The 18152-nt window shown below is 62.5% G+C and overlaps 3 protein-coding genes across 4 annotated transcripts; 2 read left to right on the top strand and 1 right to left on the bottom strand.

Moving 5' to 3' along the window:
• Positions 1-7325: 7325 nt before the first annotated feature.
• LOC121362960 (claudin-4-like) lies at positions 7326-8410 on the top strand. Its single transcript, XM_041484911.1, has 3 exons — positions 7326-7878; positions 8129-8237; positions 8320-8410. The coding sequence occupies exons 1-3, from the start codon at positions 7326-7328 to the stop codon at positions 8408-8410; spliced, it is 753 nt and encodes a 250-aa protein (XP_041340845.1).
• A 2371-nt stretch (positions 8411-10781) lies between these two features.
• Positions 10782-11554, top strand: LOC121362954 (claudin-4-like). Its single transcript, XM_041484905.1, has one exon. The coding sequence runs from the start codon at positions 10782-10784 to the stop codon at positions 11424-11426; it is 645 nt and encodes a 214-aa protein (XP_041340839.1). The 3' UTR covers positions 11427-11554.
• Positions 11555-11968: 414 nt separating this feature from the next.
• METTL27 (methyltransferase like 27) lies at positions 11969-14833 on the bottom strand. Of its 2 annotated transcripts, XM_041484956.1 has the most exons (5): positions 14463-14829; positions 14261-14389; positions 14047-14182; positions 13829-13921; positions 11969-13338 (listed from the first exon to the last, which is right to left on the bottom strand). In XM_041484956.1, the coding sequence occupies exons 1-5, from the start codon at positions 14631-14633 to the stop codon at positions 13100-13102; spliced, it is 768 nt and encodes a 255-aa protein (XP_041340890.1). In that variant the 5' UTR covers positions 14634-14829; the 3' UTR covers positions 11969-13099. The 2 variants fall into 2 exon arrangements, with proteins under 2 accessions (XP_041340890.1, XP_041340891.1); XM_041484957.1 differs by lacking the exon at positions 14261-14389 and having other exon boundaries at positions 14463-14833.
• Positions 14834-18152: the final 3319 nt, after the last annotated feature.

Consider the following 18152-nt stretch of genomic DNA (forward strand, 5'->3'; position numbering starts at 1 on the left):
GGTGGACGGTTCAGTGACGTGCTCCAGGCGATGGCGGAGAAGAACCCACGGACCGAGACCGTCGCTGCCACCCGCCGCCGCTCGCAGCCGGGGGATCGGCTTACACCTGTGCGCAGTGCTATTTATATGGGCTGGCCCCGGGGTGGGGTTTCAGTGCTGGCTGCTGGACGCTCCTCTCTGCTCCTCCGTCACCGTCACCTGTGTCCCACACCCTCCCCTTTGTTTGCAGAGATGGCGCCGAGTAACCAGAGAAGGGCGGGAGGAGGAGAAACGCCACCTGCCACAGCCATCCCCTGGTTTCGGCCGATGAGTATCGGGAAGCACTACTACCATGCTCATTCCCATCAAACCCCTTCTGTGAACCTGGAAATCCCAAGTGTTCACCTTTCCCACATGGAGAAAATCATGTGGCAACACCTGTGCGCAGTGCTATTTATATGGGCTGGCCCCGGGGTGGGGTTTCAGTGCTGGCTGCTGGACGCTCCTCTCTGCTCCTCCGTCACCGTCACCTGTGTCCCACACCCTCCCCTTTGTTTGCAGAGATGGCGCCGAGTAACCAGAGAAGGGCGGGAGGAGGAGAAACGCCACCTGCCACAGCCATCCCCTGGTTTCGGCCGATGAGTATCGGGAAGCACTACTACCATGCTCATTCCCATCAAACCCCTTCTGTGAACCTGGAAATCCCAAGTGTTCACCTTTCCCACATGGAGAAAATGTGGCAGATCAGAGTTTGTTGATTTCTGTAGTGTTGTCAGTGCTCACGTTTAACTGGGGTTCCGTGAGCGTTGGGCACCTTTGCATCACCGTGCAAAGTGCAATCCCTCCGCCATCCCATGAGGTTTGTGTCACCATTCCAGGGGACCTGCAGGTGCTCCTGGCCCAGCAGGAACCCCTCCAGCCTGGCCCCTCCTGTTCCCACCCTGGTGGGCTGGGAGCATAGTCAGAGATCCTCTGACTGACTGATAAATATCTTTACTCATCCTGCACAAGTCTTGTGACCTTGAAGGAAGCAGATAATGCACGTAACCACCCCGGCAGCATCACCCTGACAACCTGAGCTGGCACCTGGCAAAGGGAAAAATATCCCAAGGCATGAGCAATCTCTTCAGACCTGGCAGCAACAGCCCCATGGCTGGGGGGTGCATGTTTCCTCCCCCAGCCTTGCATGCTGGGGGTAGTGCCAGTGCTTCCAGTCCCCCTCCCCCAGGAATGTGGTTGCTGGACACAGGCTTGCTCCTACCTGTTCCCTGGCTGCTCCAAAAATCTCCTCTACAACTTATTAACTACTCAAGAGCGCGGTGGGATGCTGGCAGCTGGTGCAGTGCAGCTGGGATGGGGGGAGCCCTGCAACTGCCTGGCTGTACTCCACAGTACCCTGACATCGCACAGCCAGAGAGGTTGGAGTTGGGTGCCCCCAGAATATCCCAACACTCCATAGCCAGAGGGGTTGGATTTGGGTGCCACACAGTGCTCTGATACCCAGTAGCTGGTGGGTCACCTTCTATTACCCTGCAGCACTCTGAACCCCCATAGCCAGCGGGGTCACCCCACAGCACCCTGATACCCAATATATATCTGGGTCAGCTGTTGTCACCCCATGTCACCCCAGCACCCCATATCCACCCAGCTTGACCTCCAGCCCCCTGCAGCACCCCTTGTCTGACCTCCACCACGCTGTGACACCCCAGTACTCCCATGTCCAGCCTCTGCCAACCCATGGCATCCCCAAAATACCCTGTCCTTGGCTGGGTGAGCTTCTGCCACCCCACTGCCCCACTGTACTGTGATCACCCCCCCGCGCCCCCCACCCCCCGAGGGCACCAAAAATCCCCACAGCCAGCTGGAGGTACCCAGGGCTGACCCAGCCTATGCAAGCAGCCCCCAGGGTTCTGTGCCCTTGCTGCTAGGGGCGCTGGGGGTCCCGGCCCTCGGGGGCACCTCGGGGTGAGTTTCCACGGTCCAGTGCTGTCACAGGGCCAGGCCCACCGGGCTGCCAGCGGCGAGCAGAGGGCGGGGACCGGGCTGCCGAGGGCCCCACGTGTGCAGGCAGGGGAGTGCCCGCGGCCCCGGGGTGCGGGAGTGACGGGTGCGCAGGTGAACACACAGACACACACAGACACACACAGACACACAGACAAACAGGTACAGTCACATACACACACAGAGGTACAGGCACACACACACGCCCACACACAGGTACAGGCACGCACACACACACATACACACACACACACACACACACACAGGTACAGTCAGACGCACACACACACACCCTCTGCTGGCCGCAGCGCCCCAGGATGTAGCTGCGCACAGAAACGCATGGACACATAGACACACGGACACACAGCAACAGACTCAGACTCACGGACTCATGGAGACAGACAGACATATTAACTGACTGATACACACACTCACCAACAGATTCACAGACACACACAGACTCACGGACACATAGATTCAGACAGACACACACACACAGACCCAGACTCACACAGAGACTAACGCAGAGGCAGAGGTGAGCAGGTGGTGGTACAGGTGCACACATACACACCCTCCCCCTGTGCACATGAGGCTGCGGGGCTCTGGGCAGCGGCTCCCCTGGCAGGGCTCTGGGCCAGGAGGGGACCCCAGGCAGGGCTGTAGGGTGTGGGGATGCCCCAAGCAGGACTTTAAGCCAGGGTTATACCCCAGACGGCTCTGGGGAGGAGGGCTGGCACCCCAGACAGGGCTGTGGGGCACAGGAATAGGGGAAAGGCTATACCCCCAGTTCTGTGGAACAATGGGAATACTCAACAGCAGGGCATGGGGCAGGGGAGATAACCCATGTAGGAATGGGAGGTAGCAGAGAGGGATACCTTTGGATAGGGATATGGGACAGGGAGGATATTCTAGGTAGGGCTGTGGGACAGGGGAAGAGCAGCATACTTGAGGCTGGTATATGGGATAGGAGCTACTGGGGCAGAGCTGGGCTGGGACAGGGCAGTGAAACACCGCAGCCCCCGACCCTGCAATCAGAGCCCCACACGCGGCGTCCCCACTTTGTCATCCCAAATTGCCCAAAGTACAGGCTGTGTCCAGTGTCATGCCGGCCTGGGGCAGCTGCTGCCGCCTGACTCACGACAGAGGAAGGGGCAAATCACCGGGGTTTCGGGGTGCTGGTCACCCCCGGCAGGACACATTCTTGTGGTGAGCAAACCAGCTCACTGGTGTTTACTGAGGAGCTGAGCAGGACCAGCATCCCTGGGGGATTCCTGAGAGCACCCCCATCCCAGCTGCTGCATCTCCCTCCCCAGTGCAGTCCCTCTGCACTTCCGCACAGCTGGGGAGGGATGAGGAGTATCCAAGTCCCTCGAGATGGGGACAAAGTGTGATGGCTGCAAGAACTCTGTGGTGACATGGGGGCAGGTTTGCTCCACTGTGATGCAGAGAACCCAAACAAATGTCAGACCCAAAGGTTACGGGAGTATCCCTGGTTTGGTGGCTCCAAAGGAAGGACACCTGCGCTGACAGGGGAGACACCTACTGCAGCATCCCCCATCCATGCAACCGGCACCCGGCAGCACCCCGGGGGTGCGCAGGAGGTGACGGCAGAAACCGCCCCGGGCACGGCTGGGCCGCGTCCCACTCACGTGTGCGGCGGGGCTGGGGTGTTCCCCGCCGCTGCGGTCGGGAGTGCCGGCGCTTTTTCCCCCGGGGGAGCGGGGCCGGGGCGGTAAATGCCGCCTCGGCTGCTTATATTTCAGGCGCGGGGCTGCTGGCTCTGCCCCGGCCAGGGCACACAGGCAGCCCATTGTTGGAGCCCCTTCGGCGCGGCGGGAGCAGGTGAGGCGGCTCCGAGCATCAATGGCAGCTCTGTCTGCCGGCGGGACGGGGAGGTGGCTGCGGCACACGGGGGCTGGGGGCGGCGGGGGACATGGACCAGCGGGATGTGTCAGGGGGCTGGTGTTTCGCTGCGGAGTGCTGGACCATGCCTGGGGCATCCCCACCCCGACAGATCCGATCGTCTTCCCTAGGGCTTTGCCGTGGCATCCCGCTTCCTCCGAGCATCGCCAGTGGGGACACCCCCATTGACCCCCTTCCTGATCCATCATCTCCCCCATCCCTTCGCCAACCACCTTGGCAAAGCTTAGGGGTGTTTTCCCTGTTGGGAGCCGCTTGTTGCATAGAAACTGGACGGAGTTTTGACTTTCAGAGCGACTTCAGGCCGAAGGTCCCTTCTTTCCCTGCAGGGACCCCGCAGGTCCCGGCGCGCGGCTCCCCTCCCGATAAGAATTTGCTTTACCCTAGCGATAAACAACCTGACTGTGCATTTTTGAGTCCGTCAGAGGGATTTATGTTGGGCAAGGATGTTTTTTGGGAACATTCAGTCTCTGGGCTATTGGTAACTAATCCTCAGCCTCCGGAGAGGAGAAGCTGCCCCACTCCTCACAGGCTGTGTGGGAGGGCTGTTGGACGTGCCTTGCTTGGCAGATGTGAAGCCAGAGATCGCGGTGGGTCATCGTTTGCTGGCGAGTCTCACCTGCCCCTTTGGGACCTTGAGGTAGGCAGGTTGGTGGGTCCATGTGTGGGTCCTGGGGGATGAGGGGCTCTCGCCTCAGTGGTGTGCGATATGTGAGGTGGAACTGACACTCATGTCCTGGGTGGGAATGTCCCCAAGCCTGGACATTTGGCTTTTTGGCAGGAGATTCATGCCCCAAACCTTCTCCCTGTGGGGTGTCCTCCACCCTGAGCAAGGCCAGGGTGACACAGCCTCTGCTGTGCACCCAGCAGTGCCTGGCGTTGTGGTGACACTGCATTTAATGTCACCTTCCTGCCTGGGAATGTCCTCACTACCCCACCAAGGGGCTGCACTGTGTCCCCATGCTGGTGAACCCAGGAAAAGTGTCAGAAGGTGTTTCCTGATGGATGTACCAGAACGGGAGCTCTGCCCTCACAAACCCTCTTAGTGCAGTGTAACAGGGATGGGAACCCAGGCTCCTACATGTCCTTCAAATCCCACTGCATTTGGGGCAGGGCATCCACACCTGTCTGGGTGCTGGGGCAAGCGCTGGGTGGTGAAAGCTCAGGATGGGTTGCATGTATTGAGCAGCCTGTTTTGGGGTGGAGAAGCTTCCTGCTGAGCAAGTGGGCTGTGTCCCACCAGGACACGTGCCTGTGCCATGGCTCCTTGCAGGTGACACTGGAGAAAATCTGGGACCGGGTGCAGGATGCACTGGGAATGAGCATTGGGACAGGGCTGTGGGGCTGGTGTCTGTGGAATGGTTGTCCTGAATGGCATGTCCTGAGGTGCTTGGTGGTCCCACCTGTGCTGCACCACCATCCTCAGGCTCCAAGAGCTCTGGGATCAGCTGCTGCTCCTCCACGCCAAGCCGGTGTCTGTTGGTCCTGCTGTCTGGCAGTGCTGGGGACACGGGGCCGGCAGTGCTGGCCGGGTGGGTGTGTTGCTTGGGAATGTGGGGAAGGGCACAGGGGCTGCCCCTGCGTGGCAGCTGCCAGGTGGAATATATGTCACGTTCCAGCATTAATTACAGTAATTGGCTGTGAGAGGCTGTGCTGGCGCCTGCTCTGCCTCTGAGGGAGAGTATGAGCAGCTCAAGCTTTGATGCTGTGCGCACGGGGGAGTCCCTGTCCCCACCTTGCCATTTGTCCCCAGCCCAGAGACAAGTCCCCACGTGCCTGCGGGGACACGGCCGCTGTGAGCCACACACACACGTGGGCGTGTGGCTCTCTCCAACCCCAAATAATGCGGTGGTTACAGCAGGCGGCTGGGAGGTGAAAGCCTCAGGCAGAGTCTGGCCCCGGCGGGGATGCTCCGGAGCCTTGTAGATTAAAGGGAGCCCTTGACCACAAGGTTCTGGCCGCAGGGTAGACACACTGGTATGTGAGCAATGCGGGTGTTCCAGCAGGACAGAGGGACAGAGCCTGGGCTGCTCCTCTGGCATAAGTGAGGCAGGCAGGACTGTGACCATCTCCTAAGGGTGGGGTCTGCTCTGAGACATGGGTGTCCCCAAGCATCCTCCTGGCACCACAGTGCATGGGCCACCAGGCTTGTCCCACCGCAATGGGACCTGATGCCCAGGGACATCCTGGTACAAGCAGTAGAAGCTCCAGTCTGTCACACCAAACAATAAGCACAAATGGTTGGATTGTGATGGTAACCCCAATGCTCAGGAAAACTAAGATTATCTTGGTGCCTCTTATCTTTTCCAAGGGCCTGGGATTAAGCTAGGGTGATGAAACAGTGCAATGTCCATCTGTCTGTCTGTGCCATCTGTCTGGTGTCATGCTGTGCCTGTGCAGGAGCTTGGAGGGAGCAGCTGGAGAGCCTGTGTGGGAGTAATGGATTAAAAGAGGACAGGTCAGCATCAGCATGGCATCAGTGTTGGCATTGGTATTGGCATCAGCACTGGGATCAGTAGGTGTGGCTCTGGGTATGATCAGTGGGATCAGTGGGTATGGCTCTGGGACCGCTTGAGGACACATCTGCCCCTCACAGCCCCAGCCCACCCAACCCCACCACACAGGCAGTGGGACATGGGCAGAGCTGGGACAGAGCATGGCTTTGTGAACCCTGGCTTGCCACTGGAGCACAGATGAGCTGGGTTTGGGGTCTGCCCCCCTGATGCCCCAGGCAGTGCCATCTCTCCTTTGTGGGGAAATGGCAGCTGCTCCAACCGGTTTGTGGGTCTGGGCGGTGGCACCTCCTGCCCGAGGCCTAATGGAGGGCTGAAAGTTGCTGGTACGGACGCCAAAGGAGCAAACAAGAGCCTCTTGTGTCCTGCCGGGCACGGAGCCCAGCAGCCAGAGGGAACAATGTGCTCCTCCCCTGGCATGGGGCCATGGGGGGCCAGAGGCTGGGCTGATGCTGGAGCAGTGACTATGAGCTGGAGGGAAATTGAGGCATGAAGGTGTGAAGGGACCCCATCCAAGTGATGGAGCAGAAGGTTCAGGCAGGGATGGCAGAGATATCCTGGTGTCTGGGCACCAGCTCTTCCCCTTTATCATCCCGGGCTGAGTCCCAGCGCTGCCCTGGGCATGTCCTGCCTGCCCACAGCAATGAGATGCACTGCTGCACCTGGGTGGCCTGATCCCAGTCCCCTGTGTCCTCCTCCATGGGAGCAACCGGGATATTAAGTGTCATTGCTGCAGGGAGAAATACAAGTGGAAGAATCCCGGGAAACTGGTTCTACCCCTCCGTCCGGTGCCGGCGGCAGGCCGGCGGCTGCGGCGGCGCTCCTCCCTCGGCAAAGGCATATAATGCCTGCCATGGTCCCAGCAGCCGGCACTGCGCAGCGGGAGGCGGGCAGGGAAGCAGGCAGCGAGCGATGGCCTCCATGGGGATGCAGGTGCTGGGCATCGCCCTCTCCGTCATCGGCTGGTTGGCCTCCATCCTCTGCTGCGCGCTGCCCATGTGGCGGGAGACAGCCTTCGTCGGGAACAACATCGTGGTGGCGCAGATCGTCTGGGAAGGGCTGTGGATGAGCTGCGTGGTGCAGAGCACGGGGCAGATGCAGTGCAAGGTCTATGACTCGCTGCTGGCCCTGCCACAGGACCTGCAAGCCGCCCGTGCCATGGTGGTGGTGGCCATCGTCCTGGCCATCCTGGGCACCCTGCTGGCAGTCACCGGCGGCAAATGCACCAATTGTGTGGAGGATGACACCGCCAAAGCCAAGGTCATGATCCTCTCCGGCATCATCTTCATCGTCGCCGGTATCCTCATCCTCATCCCCATCTCGTGGTCAGCCAACAGCATCATCCAGGACTTCTACAACCCGCTGGTCTCTGACTCGCAGAAGCGGGACCTGGGCTCATCCCTCTACGTGGGCTGGGCAGCCTCGGTGCTCCTGCTGCTTGGAGGGGGGATCCTGTGCTGCACCTGCCCCCCCCGTGGAGAGAAGCCCTACTCTGCCAAGTTCACGGCTGCTCGCTCGCTGCCAGCCAGCAACTACGTGTAGGAGCCGCCGCTCCTGCCTGGACCCCCCCCCGGCCGCTCCAGGGCGCGGGGACCTCCCGGGACACGCAACCTCCCCGGCTGGGCTGGGACTGGCCGGGCGCCGGGGCGGTGCGAGGGAAGGCAGACAGAGACGCCTTTGTTCCACCGGGGTTGAAGCCGGTTCTCTCTTCTCGGTTAAGACAGGGGACAAGGAGATCCTGTCCTGGCTGTCCGCGGTGGGTGTTCTGCTCCCCCCGGAGCATCCAGCTGAGGCATCTCCTCCTCGAGCATTTCCTGGCTCCCGGTATCGGGGTGTGCCATATGGTGACACAGCTCCCAAGACCCTGTCCCACGGGTGGCACAGGGCTCTCTTTTCCCGCGTGAAGCTCCCCGGGACGTGTCTGTCCCTCGCGGTGGGTGGCGGTGTCGGTGCTGATAGGGACAGCGAACCTGTTCCACGTGGTCACAGGGACGTAGTGGTTCTGCAAACCCCGGCAGGGTCTTGAGGGGTGACAGGAGCTGTCACCTGCCTGTTCTCTAACTTTTGGCTTTGACCTACTTTCGGGGCTCGGAGCGGCCGTACGGAGTGTGATTTCTCGCGGCAGCTCCCCAGGGCGGGGTATCATTATCCTGGGAGTGGGAAGGCAGCGGCCGGGCTGGGAAAACCGGTCGGAGAGGCGGGACCGGAGCGGGGCTGTGCCCCCGCATGGTGGGGGGCGACTCCCGGACCCGACCCCATCCATCGCCCTAGAGTGGGGTTCCCGAGGCCGGGAGTGCAGTCTCACGGTACCCCTGGCTGTGCTGCCGTCCCTCCCCGTGTTCAGCCTTCCCGCATTAAACGGCAGCTGCTCAGACCCCGCTGTGCCTCGTGTTCTTTACGCTCTCCAACACCCGCCTCGGTGGTGGGACAACCCGGTGCTCCTGTGCCCCGGGCTCCGTCCTCCTGAAAGATCACCCAAGTCTTCGGACTCTCTTGAGATCCCCGCCGCCTGTTCCAGCCCTGGCGTCCCTCGCCGTTCCCCTCCCTGGCCGCCCCGGGTGTGACAGCGGCTGCTGCCACGGCACAAAGCCTCGGCGGCGCCGGACGGGGTGTCAGGGCTGTCCCACGCCTGAACCCACCGAGCAGGAAGAAGGCGGCGGCGCCGGCCGGGGCGGGTCGGGGCGCGCTGCCCCGGTGCCCCCCCCCCCCCAGCCCCGGCTGGGAGCGCCCCGCGGGCGGCGGGGGCAGCGCCGGCTGTTTTGCCTATCTCGCTTCCGGCGCGGCAAGTGCTGCTCTGGCTGGGGAACATCCTTCCTTCCCACCTCGGGATTTGTGGGGACGGGGGTGACTCCGCCTAGCTCTGGGTGTCTCATCTGTATCTGAGGGCTGGAAGGCTCCCAGCTCCTCAGTCCCTTCTCTGGGCACAGGAATGGTGGAAAATATGCCTGTAACCCTGTGGTGCCGGTGGCCAGATGGGAATGTGAGCACAACGCTCTGTCGAGCATCCCTGGGGATCCATGGAGACACCACTTGTCCCCCTGCAGGCGGTCGTAGACCCTGTTTTGCGTGTCTTGTGTGGCCAGGTCCTGCTGGCTGGGGAAGGATGCCTGGGATGGCGCCCACCATCCCAGCCCCTGCCTGCCCGGAGCACAGGGGGAGGGGCTGTGATCTTGGCCCAAAGGGACTTTCATGGCCCGGGGAATGCAAAGTCCTGGTGCTGGGTGTCCATCAGGCTCCTGAGGGATAAAAGATGCTGGGTAAGGAGTGGGGATACAACGGCAGAGAGGCTGGAGAAACCAAAACTGAGACAGGGGAAATGATGGTGAAACCTCTGGCAAGAGCTGCAGGGTGTGCCAGGCACAACCGATACCTGCTGATCTCAGGGCCATAAAACCCTGGCTGGTCCCAGCTGCCAAGCACAGCACGGGCACCCATGGGTGAACTCTGCTCCGTGAGGGGCTGAGCTGGATGTGGGCTGAGCCAGGGCCACAGCAGTCACACGTGACCGTGGTGGAGCTGCCAGTGTGCCCAGCATGTGTCCCTGTGCTGACCACCCCTCTCCCAGGGATGCCACCTGTGGTGACCCCATAGCCCCTCAGCAGGGTTTGCCCTCTTGGGGCTGCTCCTGGCACTTCTCCGGGATGGTATCACAGAAGGTGCTGAGCCCCACGCCTGGGATCAGGGCAGAGCTGAGCTCTGACCCATTTCCCTTTTCTTCTGGAGAGGAGATCCTTGGTCCAAAGGGCACTGTAGGATGGCTGTGAAGGTGAAGCCAAACCAGGAGCAGGCAGTGCTGAGCGGTAGGGGGGGGCTGCCTTCCCTGCTGTGCCCTGTGCCCTCCCCTGTGCCCCTGGCACGAGGCTTGTGACCAGGGAGGCTGAGCACCCGTGGTGGAGTGGGACATGGGATGGGCACTGGGGGATGGCCACCAGGGCAGGACATGGGGTGAGTGTGGGGTGGGGGGTTTGCACTCTGGAGCACTGGGGGATGGGCACACCTAGCCATCCTGCTCCCCAAAAACCATGCCTTCCCTGACACTTGCCATGCCCTGGGAAGGGATGATGGCAGAGGCTGTTCTGTGCTGTGGGGACAGTGTAAGGGCGAGTGTGACACACAGGGGCTCCTGCACCTTGGCCTGCTTGGGGCCTGGGTCTTCAGTGCCACATGTGTCCCCATCCTGTCCTGCAGCACCACCTCACGCCACTCATGTCCCTGTGTCCTTCAAGTCCCCGCGTCACCCATGTCCCCATGCTGTCCTGCAGCCATTCCCATCCAGGTGGGGAGCAGGACACACCAGATGAAGCCCAGGCTGTCCCTGGCTGTGGGCTGTGCCTGTGACACTCATGTCTGTCCCCGCAGGAGCTGTCGATGGCGATGATGACAATGCAGATGGGAGGACTGATGATGGCCACGCTGGGCTGGCTGGGCTCCATCCTCACCTGTGCCCTGCCCATGTGGAAGGTGACAGCCTTCATCGGCTCAAACATCGTGGTAGCCCAGGTGTTCTGGGAAGGGCTGTGGATGAACTGTGTCTACGAGAGCACGGGGCAGATGCAGTGCAAGGCCTACGACTCCCTGCTGGAGCTCACCTCTGACCTGCAAGCTGCTCGTGCCCTGGTGGTCACCTCCATCTTCGTGGCCTTCCTTGCCTTCTTCATCGCCCTCTCGGGAGCTGACTGCACCCGCTGTGTGGATGACAATGGCACCAAGACCAGGATCTCTGCTGTGGCAGGTGTCATCTTCATCATGGCCAGCATCATGCTGCTCATCCCTGTCTCCTGGTCTGCCAACAGCATTGTCAGCAACTTCTACAACCCCATGGTGCCTGAGGCCCTCAAGAGAGAGCTGGGGGCTGCCCTCTACATTGGCTGGGCCTCCAGTGCCCTGCAGCTCTTTGGTGGGGGCGTCCTGTGCTGCTCAGGATCCCAGTCCCAGCAGGACCCCTACCCCAAGAAGTACAGGGCAGTGAAAACCTGTGGCCCAATGGGCTATCCCATGAAGGACTATGTGTGAGCCACTGTGCCCAGGTGCCAGCCCAAGGCAGAGCACCACTGTCCCTGTCCTGTATCCCCGTGCCACACCTGCCCCTGCACTGCCTCCTCCTGCCCATCCCCCTGCTGGCCAACCCCCAGCACAGTCCCCACATGTGCCCCTCCCCAGGGCAGGGACTATAAACATCCTGGTGCCACCAAGGCTGCCTGGGCTCATTTTGAACAGCGCGGTGTGGGGAGGATGGTGACGCGTCCTGGGGGTGCTGTGCCCTGCCAGCTGCTGTGTTCCAGCACCTACAACATCCCCAGCTTCCCATGGGGATCAGCAGTAGTCAGCCAGGGTGCTCCTGGCATTCCCTGCAGCCGGAAACTGAGTCAGGGAGAGGATGCTGAGAGCTAAGAGAGGCATGAGGGGACACCAGGTGCTCTGAGCCCCCATGGACTGGGACAGGACCCCAGAGAAAGGCTGAATCCCCCCTCCCAGGCTCCTGGCCACCCAACCCGGAGGGTGCACATTCCCATTGCTCTCGGAAGAACACGCAGCAGACAGACAGCAGGGACAGGAGTTTATTGAACAGGCAAGTGCAGGGCTGGGGACAGCCACAATCCCCAGCTGCCCAGGGGACAGTGTTGGAGACAAATGGGGAGGGAGCAGTAGGACAGCTACTGATGGGTACAGGGATCCCAAAACATGGGGGACAAAGCAGAAGGTTGACAAGAGCCATGGGGAGGGTGAGTGTGGAAGATGTGGGATGTCCTGGGTGAGGAACAGGGACAGACACAGCCACAGCCATTGCCTCATACTGAGGAAAAGCTCCTGAGGGGAAGGATGCAACTTTTTCTCCAGGCACATTGGAACAGGATGAGCAGGAACAGGTCTGAGGGAAGGGAAAAATGAAAAGAAACCAAATATTCCAGTAAGAGATTTGGGTAAAAAACTTCCCAAGGAAGCAGTGGAGGAGGAATTGTGAAGGCAGCCGAGCAAGGGGCTAGGGGAACAGGCTGGGCAGGCAGTGCTGGGTGGCTCCTGGGTGGGGAGCAGCTGCCAGTTCCCCAGATCCCTTCCAAACTCATTTCCCCTCCCAGACCATTAACTACAAAGGCGTGGGAAAATGAGATTCAAGCAGCTGTTGTGGGATGCAAGGCAGATGTGGCACTTGGAAAGCCTCTCCAGCTGGGAGTCACCTTGGCATAGCTGCTTTGACTCTGGATGTGGAGGCTCCTGCACCTCAGGGCTGGCTCAGTCGCTAGGGAGGATGAGAATGGGAGGCCACAGGACACAGCGGTGGGAACCCACCTCCAGCCATCCCCAGGTAAAGACTCTGGGGGTAGGAGATGAAGAAGGATCCAGATTTTGACCATGAGTGCTGAGATGGGTGAGGTGGGGAGAAGACATCCCAGACTGGAACATCCATGTTCCAAGACATCCCATGCCTTGGAACAGCCATGCAGGTCTGTGAGATGTCACAGTGAACGTTGAGGTGCTGGGGTCAATGCCTAAATGTCAGAGCTAAAGGCGGTGGCCAGGAGACCCTGGTGAATCCAGGAGACCCTTCCTGTGCTGAGGAGCAGACAAGGGCCCCAAGCCCAGACCTTGGTGAGAAGGAACCGAGGAAGGGAATGGGGAAATTCCTCACTGGGTTCAGTTTAATAAAGGGTCAAGTGCTCATCCCCCCTCCAGAGCCATGGTAGCTCTCAGCCTTCCTCGAGGTGGGGAACAGGGCACTTCTGGTAGATGTAGACCACCCCAGAGATGTAGCCAGTGCCCTGGGTGCTCTCTTCCTCTGTGGTGGCCCTCTCCCAGTACTCCACTTCCTGGGCCAGCAGCTTCTGCCAGGCTCCGCTCTGCTCCAGCTGCCCCAGCGCTGCCTCCAGCTCCGCCTTGTACCGCAGGTTCGAGGGGTTACTCCTCGTCGTCAGGCACAGGAAGCCGCCTGCGGGACAGGAGACAGGTAACACTGACACAGGGTGTCCCTCTCTGGGGACCGCATCCCCCGGAAAGGGTGGGGACACGGAGAGGCATGAGAGCCTGCCAGGAGTCAGTGGGCAGGGGACGGACAGGGCAGGGGACGGGCACAGACAGGGCATGGACAAGGCAGCGGGCAGAGGATGGGCCGGACAGCAGGCAGAGATGGGCGGCACAGGGGCCGGTGGGCAGGGGATGGGCGGGATGTCCCGCCTGAGCGCAGGCTGTCACACACCAGCACCGTTACTGCCACCTCCTACCTTGTCCCGCTGCCCAGACCTGGCAGTGGGCAGGGTCAGGGACCCCGTGCATCGCCCGTCCCTGGCAGCAGGGACAAGGCCGCGTCCCAGCTGTGCCACGAGTCCAGCGTTCAGCGGGTGACCCACATCCACCCGGGCTCGGGGTCCCATCCCAGCACCGCGGGGGTCCCGGCGAGAGGGGAAACGGCCCCCCCTTACCTGGCTTGGTGACCCGCAGCAGCTCCGGCAGCACCGTGCTCGGCACCTGCCCCTCGCCCAGGGCCCCCACCACCGTCACGGCGTCGTAGTGCTCTGCGAGGACACGGGGCGTCACCGGGGGGGACCCTCCGGGGCTCCCCCCGCCCGGTGCCGGCGCGTCACCCGTGGGACACGTGGGTGCCACCGAGGGCTCCCGGGGACCCGCCCCCTCCCATTACCTGCGGGCGCGGGCAGCGGCTCCCTGCCCAGGACGCAGAGCCGCAGCTCCTGGTAGAGCCCGGTGCTCCGTGCCCGCTCCAGCATCCCCGCGCTGCCGTCCACGCCGTGCAGGCAGCGGAACCCGCGCCGGTGGAGCTGCGGGGACAGAGGCACCGTCATCCCCGCCCCATCCCGATACTCCCGTCCCGTTACCCCGGCTCGTCCCGCCAGTACCTCCCGCGCTACGAGCCCGGTGCCACAGGCCACGTCGAGGAGCCGCGCCCCCGCACGCGGCGCGGGGAAGGCGAAGGCGAGCGAGGCGGCGGCGAGATGCGGTGCCCGGTACTCCAGAGCCGCCACATCCTGCGGGGACACGGCGGTCAGCGGGGACGCCCACGGCCCCCCGGCCCTCCCGTTCCCTCTCTGTACCCGGTACCTGCTCGTAGCGGGCGGCCCAGCCGTCGTAGAGCCGCAGCCGTTCGGGCAGCGTCGAGCTCCGGTGAGCCGCGGCCACGCGGTCCCGGACCGCCGCCGGCAGCCCCATCCCGGTACCGCTCGGTACCGCCCGGGCCAATTGACCCGCGCCGCGCCCCGCCCCCGCGCCCATTGATCCGGAGGCTCCGCTACGGCCACGCCCCCAAAGCCCATTGGCTCCGCCTCCCGCTCGCGACGCGCCCCCAGTGCCTCATTGGCTTCTCTGCTCGCCCAGGACACGCCCCCAACGCGCGTTTCCACAATGACCCCTCCCAGGACTGCCCCCTGAACACGCGACCCCGCCCGGGCCAATTGATTGGGGCCGCCCCGGCGCCCGCCCCGGCCACGCCCCCGCGCTCCATTGGCCGCCGGAGCTGCCCCTCGGGGCGTTGGGAGCGACCAAGTGCGCCGGGAAGCGGGGGGGGAAGGAGCTGCTGTCCTGGGATCTCACTGAGGGGTGACCAGTGGCCCAGGGAGGTGTCTGTCAGGTGCCCTGGGAGATGACCAAGTCCAGGGATGGTGACCTCAGATGCCCTAGGGGCGTGACACCGAATCCCCACGGGGAGTGGCACCAGGGGCCCCAGCGCCACCACTGTCTCCCAGCAGTGTCCACTGTTTCTGCTGCTCTGTCAGCTGTTGGGGTCAGTTCCCATCGCGTCCCTCATGTCCCAGGCGCGGGGACAGTGTCCTGGACAGGTCACCTCCTGGCCGGCCCCTGGCCCCAGCCCCACACGGCCCCAGGGCTGCGCTGTCATCTCCATCCTGCATGCGCATCTCCTTCTTCCGTTCCGACGTCACCCATTGCGGCCACCACGCGAGCCCGCCGTGTCGCACTGTGTGCGGCAGTGACAACGCGGGACTGCCCCCGGGGAGGAGGCCAGCCACCACCGGGCAGCTCCTGCTTGTCCTGACCTGCCCATGGCCCCCCTCGGGCGGGGGTCATTCCGTGCTGCCCCGTGGGGACAGAGGACAGGAGCGGGCCGTGGCTGGGACGGGCAGGCACAGCCTGGCTCCTGCGAGGAGCCAGGAGCTGGGCTTGATGATCGCTACCGGGTCCTTCCAGCTCGAGGTGTGCCATGAGTGTATAAGCTAGGTGAAGTTCGGGTTTGGCTCAGAGCAACAAACAGCCCTGAGAACCCGCGCGATGCACAGACAGGGGCAGGATGTCACCTCCAGGTGACAATTCTCTGGACTATTCACCTGATCCAGGTGCCCAGCGTTTGTGACGTTCCGTGTCCAGCTTCGCTGTCTCTCGAAGGGCTCTCCCTGCGAGGTCACTGCGGGAGTGCCCCGTTACCGACCTTTGCTGTGGCAGCGAGGGCGAGCGACGAGCTCTGGGACAAGCCACGGCTGTGCCCATCGCCTCCGGCTGTTCCCAGCAGCCAAACAGACGGATCCAGCCGCTAATTAGTGACGGATTCAGCTGCTAATTAATGACGGGAAGAAAATGCGGAGCCCTGACGGAGCCGGTGGCCGCTCCGAGCCGCCTTGGTGGCCTCGTCACCTCCTCTGTCCCTCCCCGGGGACCTGTCCGCGTCACACGCGGGGACAGCTCAACCCGCGGCCGGTCAGTGCGGGCCGGGACCCTCGAGAGGGAGCCCTCCGCCCGCGGACGGACCCCGCAGGCACGCCCGGGAACGCGCTCGGGGAATTTCTGGCGGAGCGGCAGAGGAGAGCGCGGGGCTGGGGGCGGCGAGGGCTCGGCCAGAGACAGCAGGGACCGTCCCACCCACCCGAGGGCACAGGGATGTCTCCCGGGCGGCGTCCGCTGGGGCTGCAGCCCTGTGACAGCTCCTGCCACTGTCACGGGCATTTTGTCCCCCCTGCTGCCACCAGCGTGGGCCCGATCCTGTCCCTCGTGCTTGGGAGGGCCGTGGCCTCCAGCAAGGGCTCTCACAGCCTCGTCATGGTTCCCACCACTAACTGAACCTTCCTTTACGAACCTGTGCCAGGATGCGCTGCCAGCACCCCCTGTCCCTGCTCTGCGGCCCCAGGGGCCACTGGGCCTCGTCTTCTGCAGCCTTGACCCAAATTCAGGATCCAGCCCTGAATTTGCCGGTGCTTTTTCCATCCCCTTGCCGAGGCTGGCTGGCTCTGTCACAGCACAGCTGTGCAAACACCTGCACCCCGTGCCACCCCCACGGCTCTGGGCTGGCTGGGACCCAGCGTGGCCCAGCTGGAGTCTGCACAGGACCTGCTGCCAGCGTTGGATGGCCTGGGCTGTCCCCACTGAGGGCGGGGGACAGAGGTGGCAGCAGGTAGTGGCAGGTTGGAGTGTCCCATGGCTGGTGTTGGTGTGAGGCTGGACTTTGTCCTGACACGTGGCCCGGTGCTGGCGGGCTCCCACTGGGTCACAGGACGTTCCTCTCGGATGGTGCAGTTCCGTGGGACACTGTCCTTGTCCCCTGCCTGGGGACAGGGGTCTGTCTGTGCCCTGATGGGGTGCTGGGACCCTGGAGCTCAGCTGAGCTGCCCTGATGGAGTGTCCCCAGCACCCCTCAAAGGGACCTGGGGGGACATGTGCCCCCACGGCAGGGGCTGAGCCCCCAGAGCCCCCAGATCTCTGCTGTGACCTCGCCTGCCTCCCTCCCCAAGGAGCTGCTGCAGGGATGGAAGCGTAGCTTAGGTGTGTTCCTTGCCTTCAAACCTGCCACCGAGCTGGGACAGGAGTTGGGAAAGCCCAGGTCTGTGCTGGGTCTGGGCCAGACATTTCCAGGGTGGGCAATGTCACCTGGCACCAAAGCTGCCTGCAGGTCCCCCCTCTGAGCCTACCTGGATCCCCAGGCGAAGTGTGTAGTAGCATTGGTACCCTGGGCAGGTGGGCTTGCATGGCCCAGGGCCTGTGCAGGGCAGCCCTGGCACATCCTTGGCCCTTGGGGTGGGACTGATGCTGTCGCCCTGGACATCCCAATGATGTTGGAATGTCCCTAAGCTTCTTCATCAGTCTGGAGTGACAGAATGCTCAGTCCCACGGCCTTGTGTGCCTCAGAAACTTCCTGGGTGGCCCACACAGTCCCTGGGTCCTGTGGTGTGGATGTCCCTAGATGCTTGGAGGGACACAACACAGCTTCTGGCTCAAAGGAATTTGGGGACAGTCATGGTAACTGTCAGTGGAGGCTGTCAGGGTCATGAGCTGCATCTCTGTGAATCTGTCCATCTGCAGTTTCTTGATGGTGCAGGAGCTTACCACCACCAGGGAATATCTTCAGGGCATCCCAAGACATTTCCAGCTCTGGAAAAGGGCCCTTCATGGTCCCCTGAGCTCTCTGCTCTCTTCCTGAGCTGGGAAAGCATGGACAGCCATCCCATGGTGGAACTTGAGCCACACAAGGTGGAAGTGGAATGCTGTGCTGGGTGCAGAATTGGGCAGAGCAGGGAAGGAAAACCCTTTGGGGTGACAGCCAGGTGGGATCTGAAGAGCCTCCGTGGGAGACGGAGGGAGGAGGGAGGTTCAGGTTGGATATTAGGAAAGATTTCTTCACAGAAAGGGTGGTTAGGCCCTGGCACAGCTGCCCAGTGCAGTGGCGGAGTCCCCATCCCCAGAGGAGTTTAACAGCCCTGCAGACGTGGCACTTGGGGACATGGGGCAGTGGTGGCCTTGGCAGTGCTGGGGGAATGGTTGGACTCGATGATCCCAGAGGGCTTTTCCAGC

The sequence above is a fragment of the Pyrgilauda ruficollis genome, unplaced genomic scaffold, assembly GCF_017590135.1.
Source record: "Pyrgilauda ruficollis isolate IOZ18807 unplaced genomic scaffold, ASM1759013v1 scaffold69, whole genome shotgun sequence".
NCBI lineage: Eukaryota > Metazoa > Chordata > Aves > Passeriformes > Passeridae > Pyrgilauda > Pyrgilauda ruficollis.

Bases quoted from the DNA above. Each gene is read 5' to 3' on its own strand.
- LOC121362960 (XM_041484911.1), top strand. From the start codon at position 7,326: ATGGCCTCCATGGGGATGCAGGTGCTGGGCATCGCCCTCTCCGTCATC. The intron at 7,879-8,128 runs GCCCCCCCCGTG...CTCTCTTCTCGG, and splicing joins GGGGATCCTGTGCTGCACCT to TTAAGACAGGGGACAAGGAG. The intron at 8,238-8,319 runs GTATCGGGGTGT...TCCCGCGTGAAG, and splicing joins CGAGCATTTCCTGGCTCCCG to CTCCCCGGGACGTGTCTGTC.
- LOC121362954 (XM_041484905.1), top strand. From the start codon at position 10,782: ATGGCGATGATGACAATGCAGATGGGAGGACTGATGATGGCCACGCTG.
- METTL27 (XM_041484956.1), bottom strand. From the start codon at position 14,633: ATGGGCGCGGGGGCGGGGCGCGGCGCGGGTCAATTGGCCCGGGCGGTA. The intron at 14,390-14,462 runs GTACCGGGTACA...GTGTCCCCGCAG, and splicing joins GGGCCGCCCGCTACGAGCAG to GATGTGGCGGCTCTGGAGTA. The intron at 13,922-14,046 runs GTAATGGGAGGG...GTGTCCTCGCAG, and splicing joins GCCGCTGCCCGCGCCCGCAG to AGCACTACGACGCCGTGACG.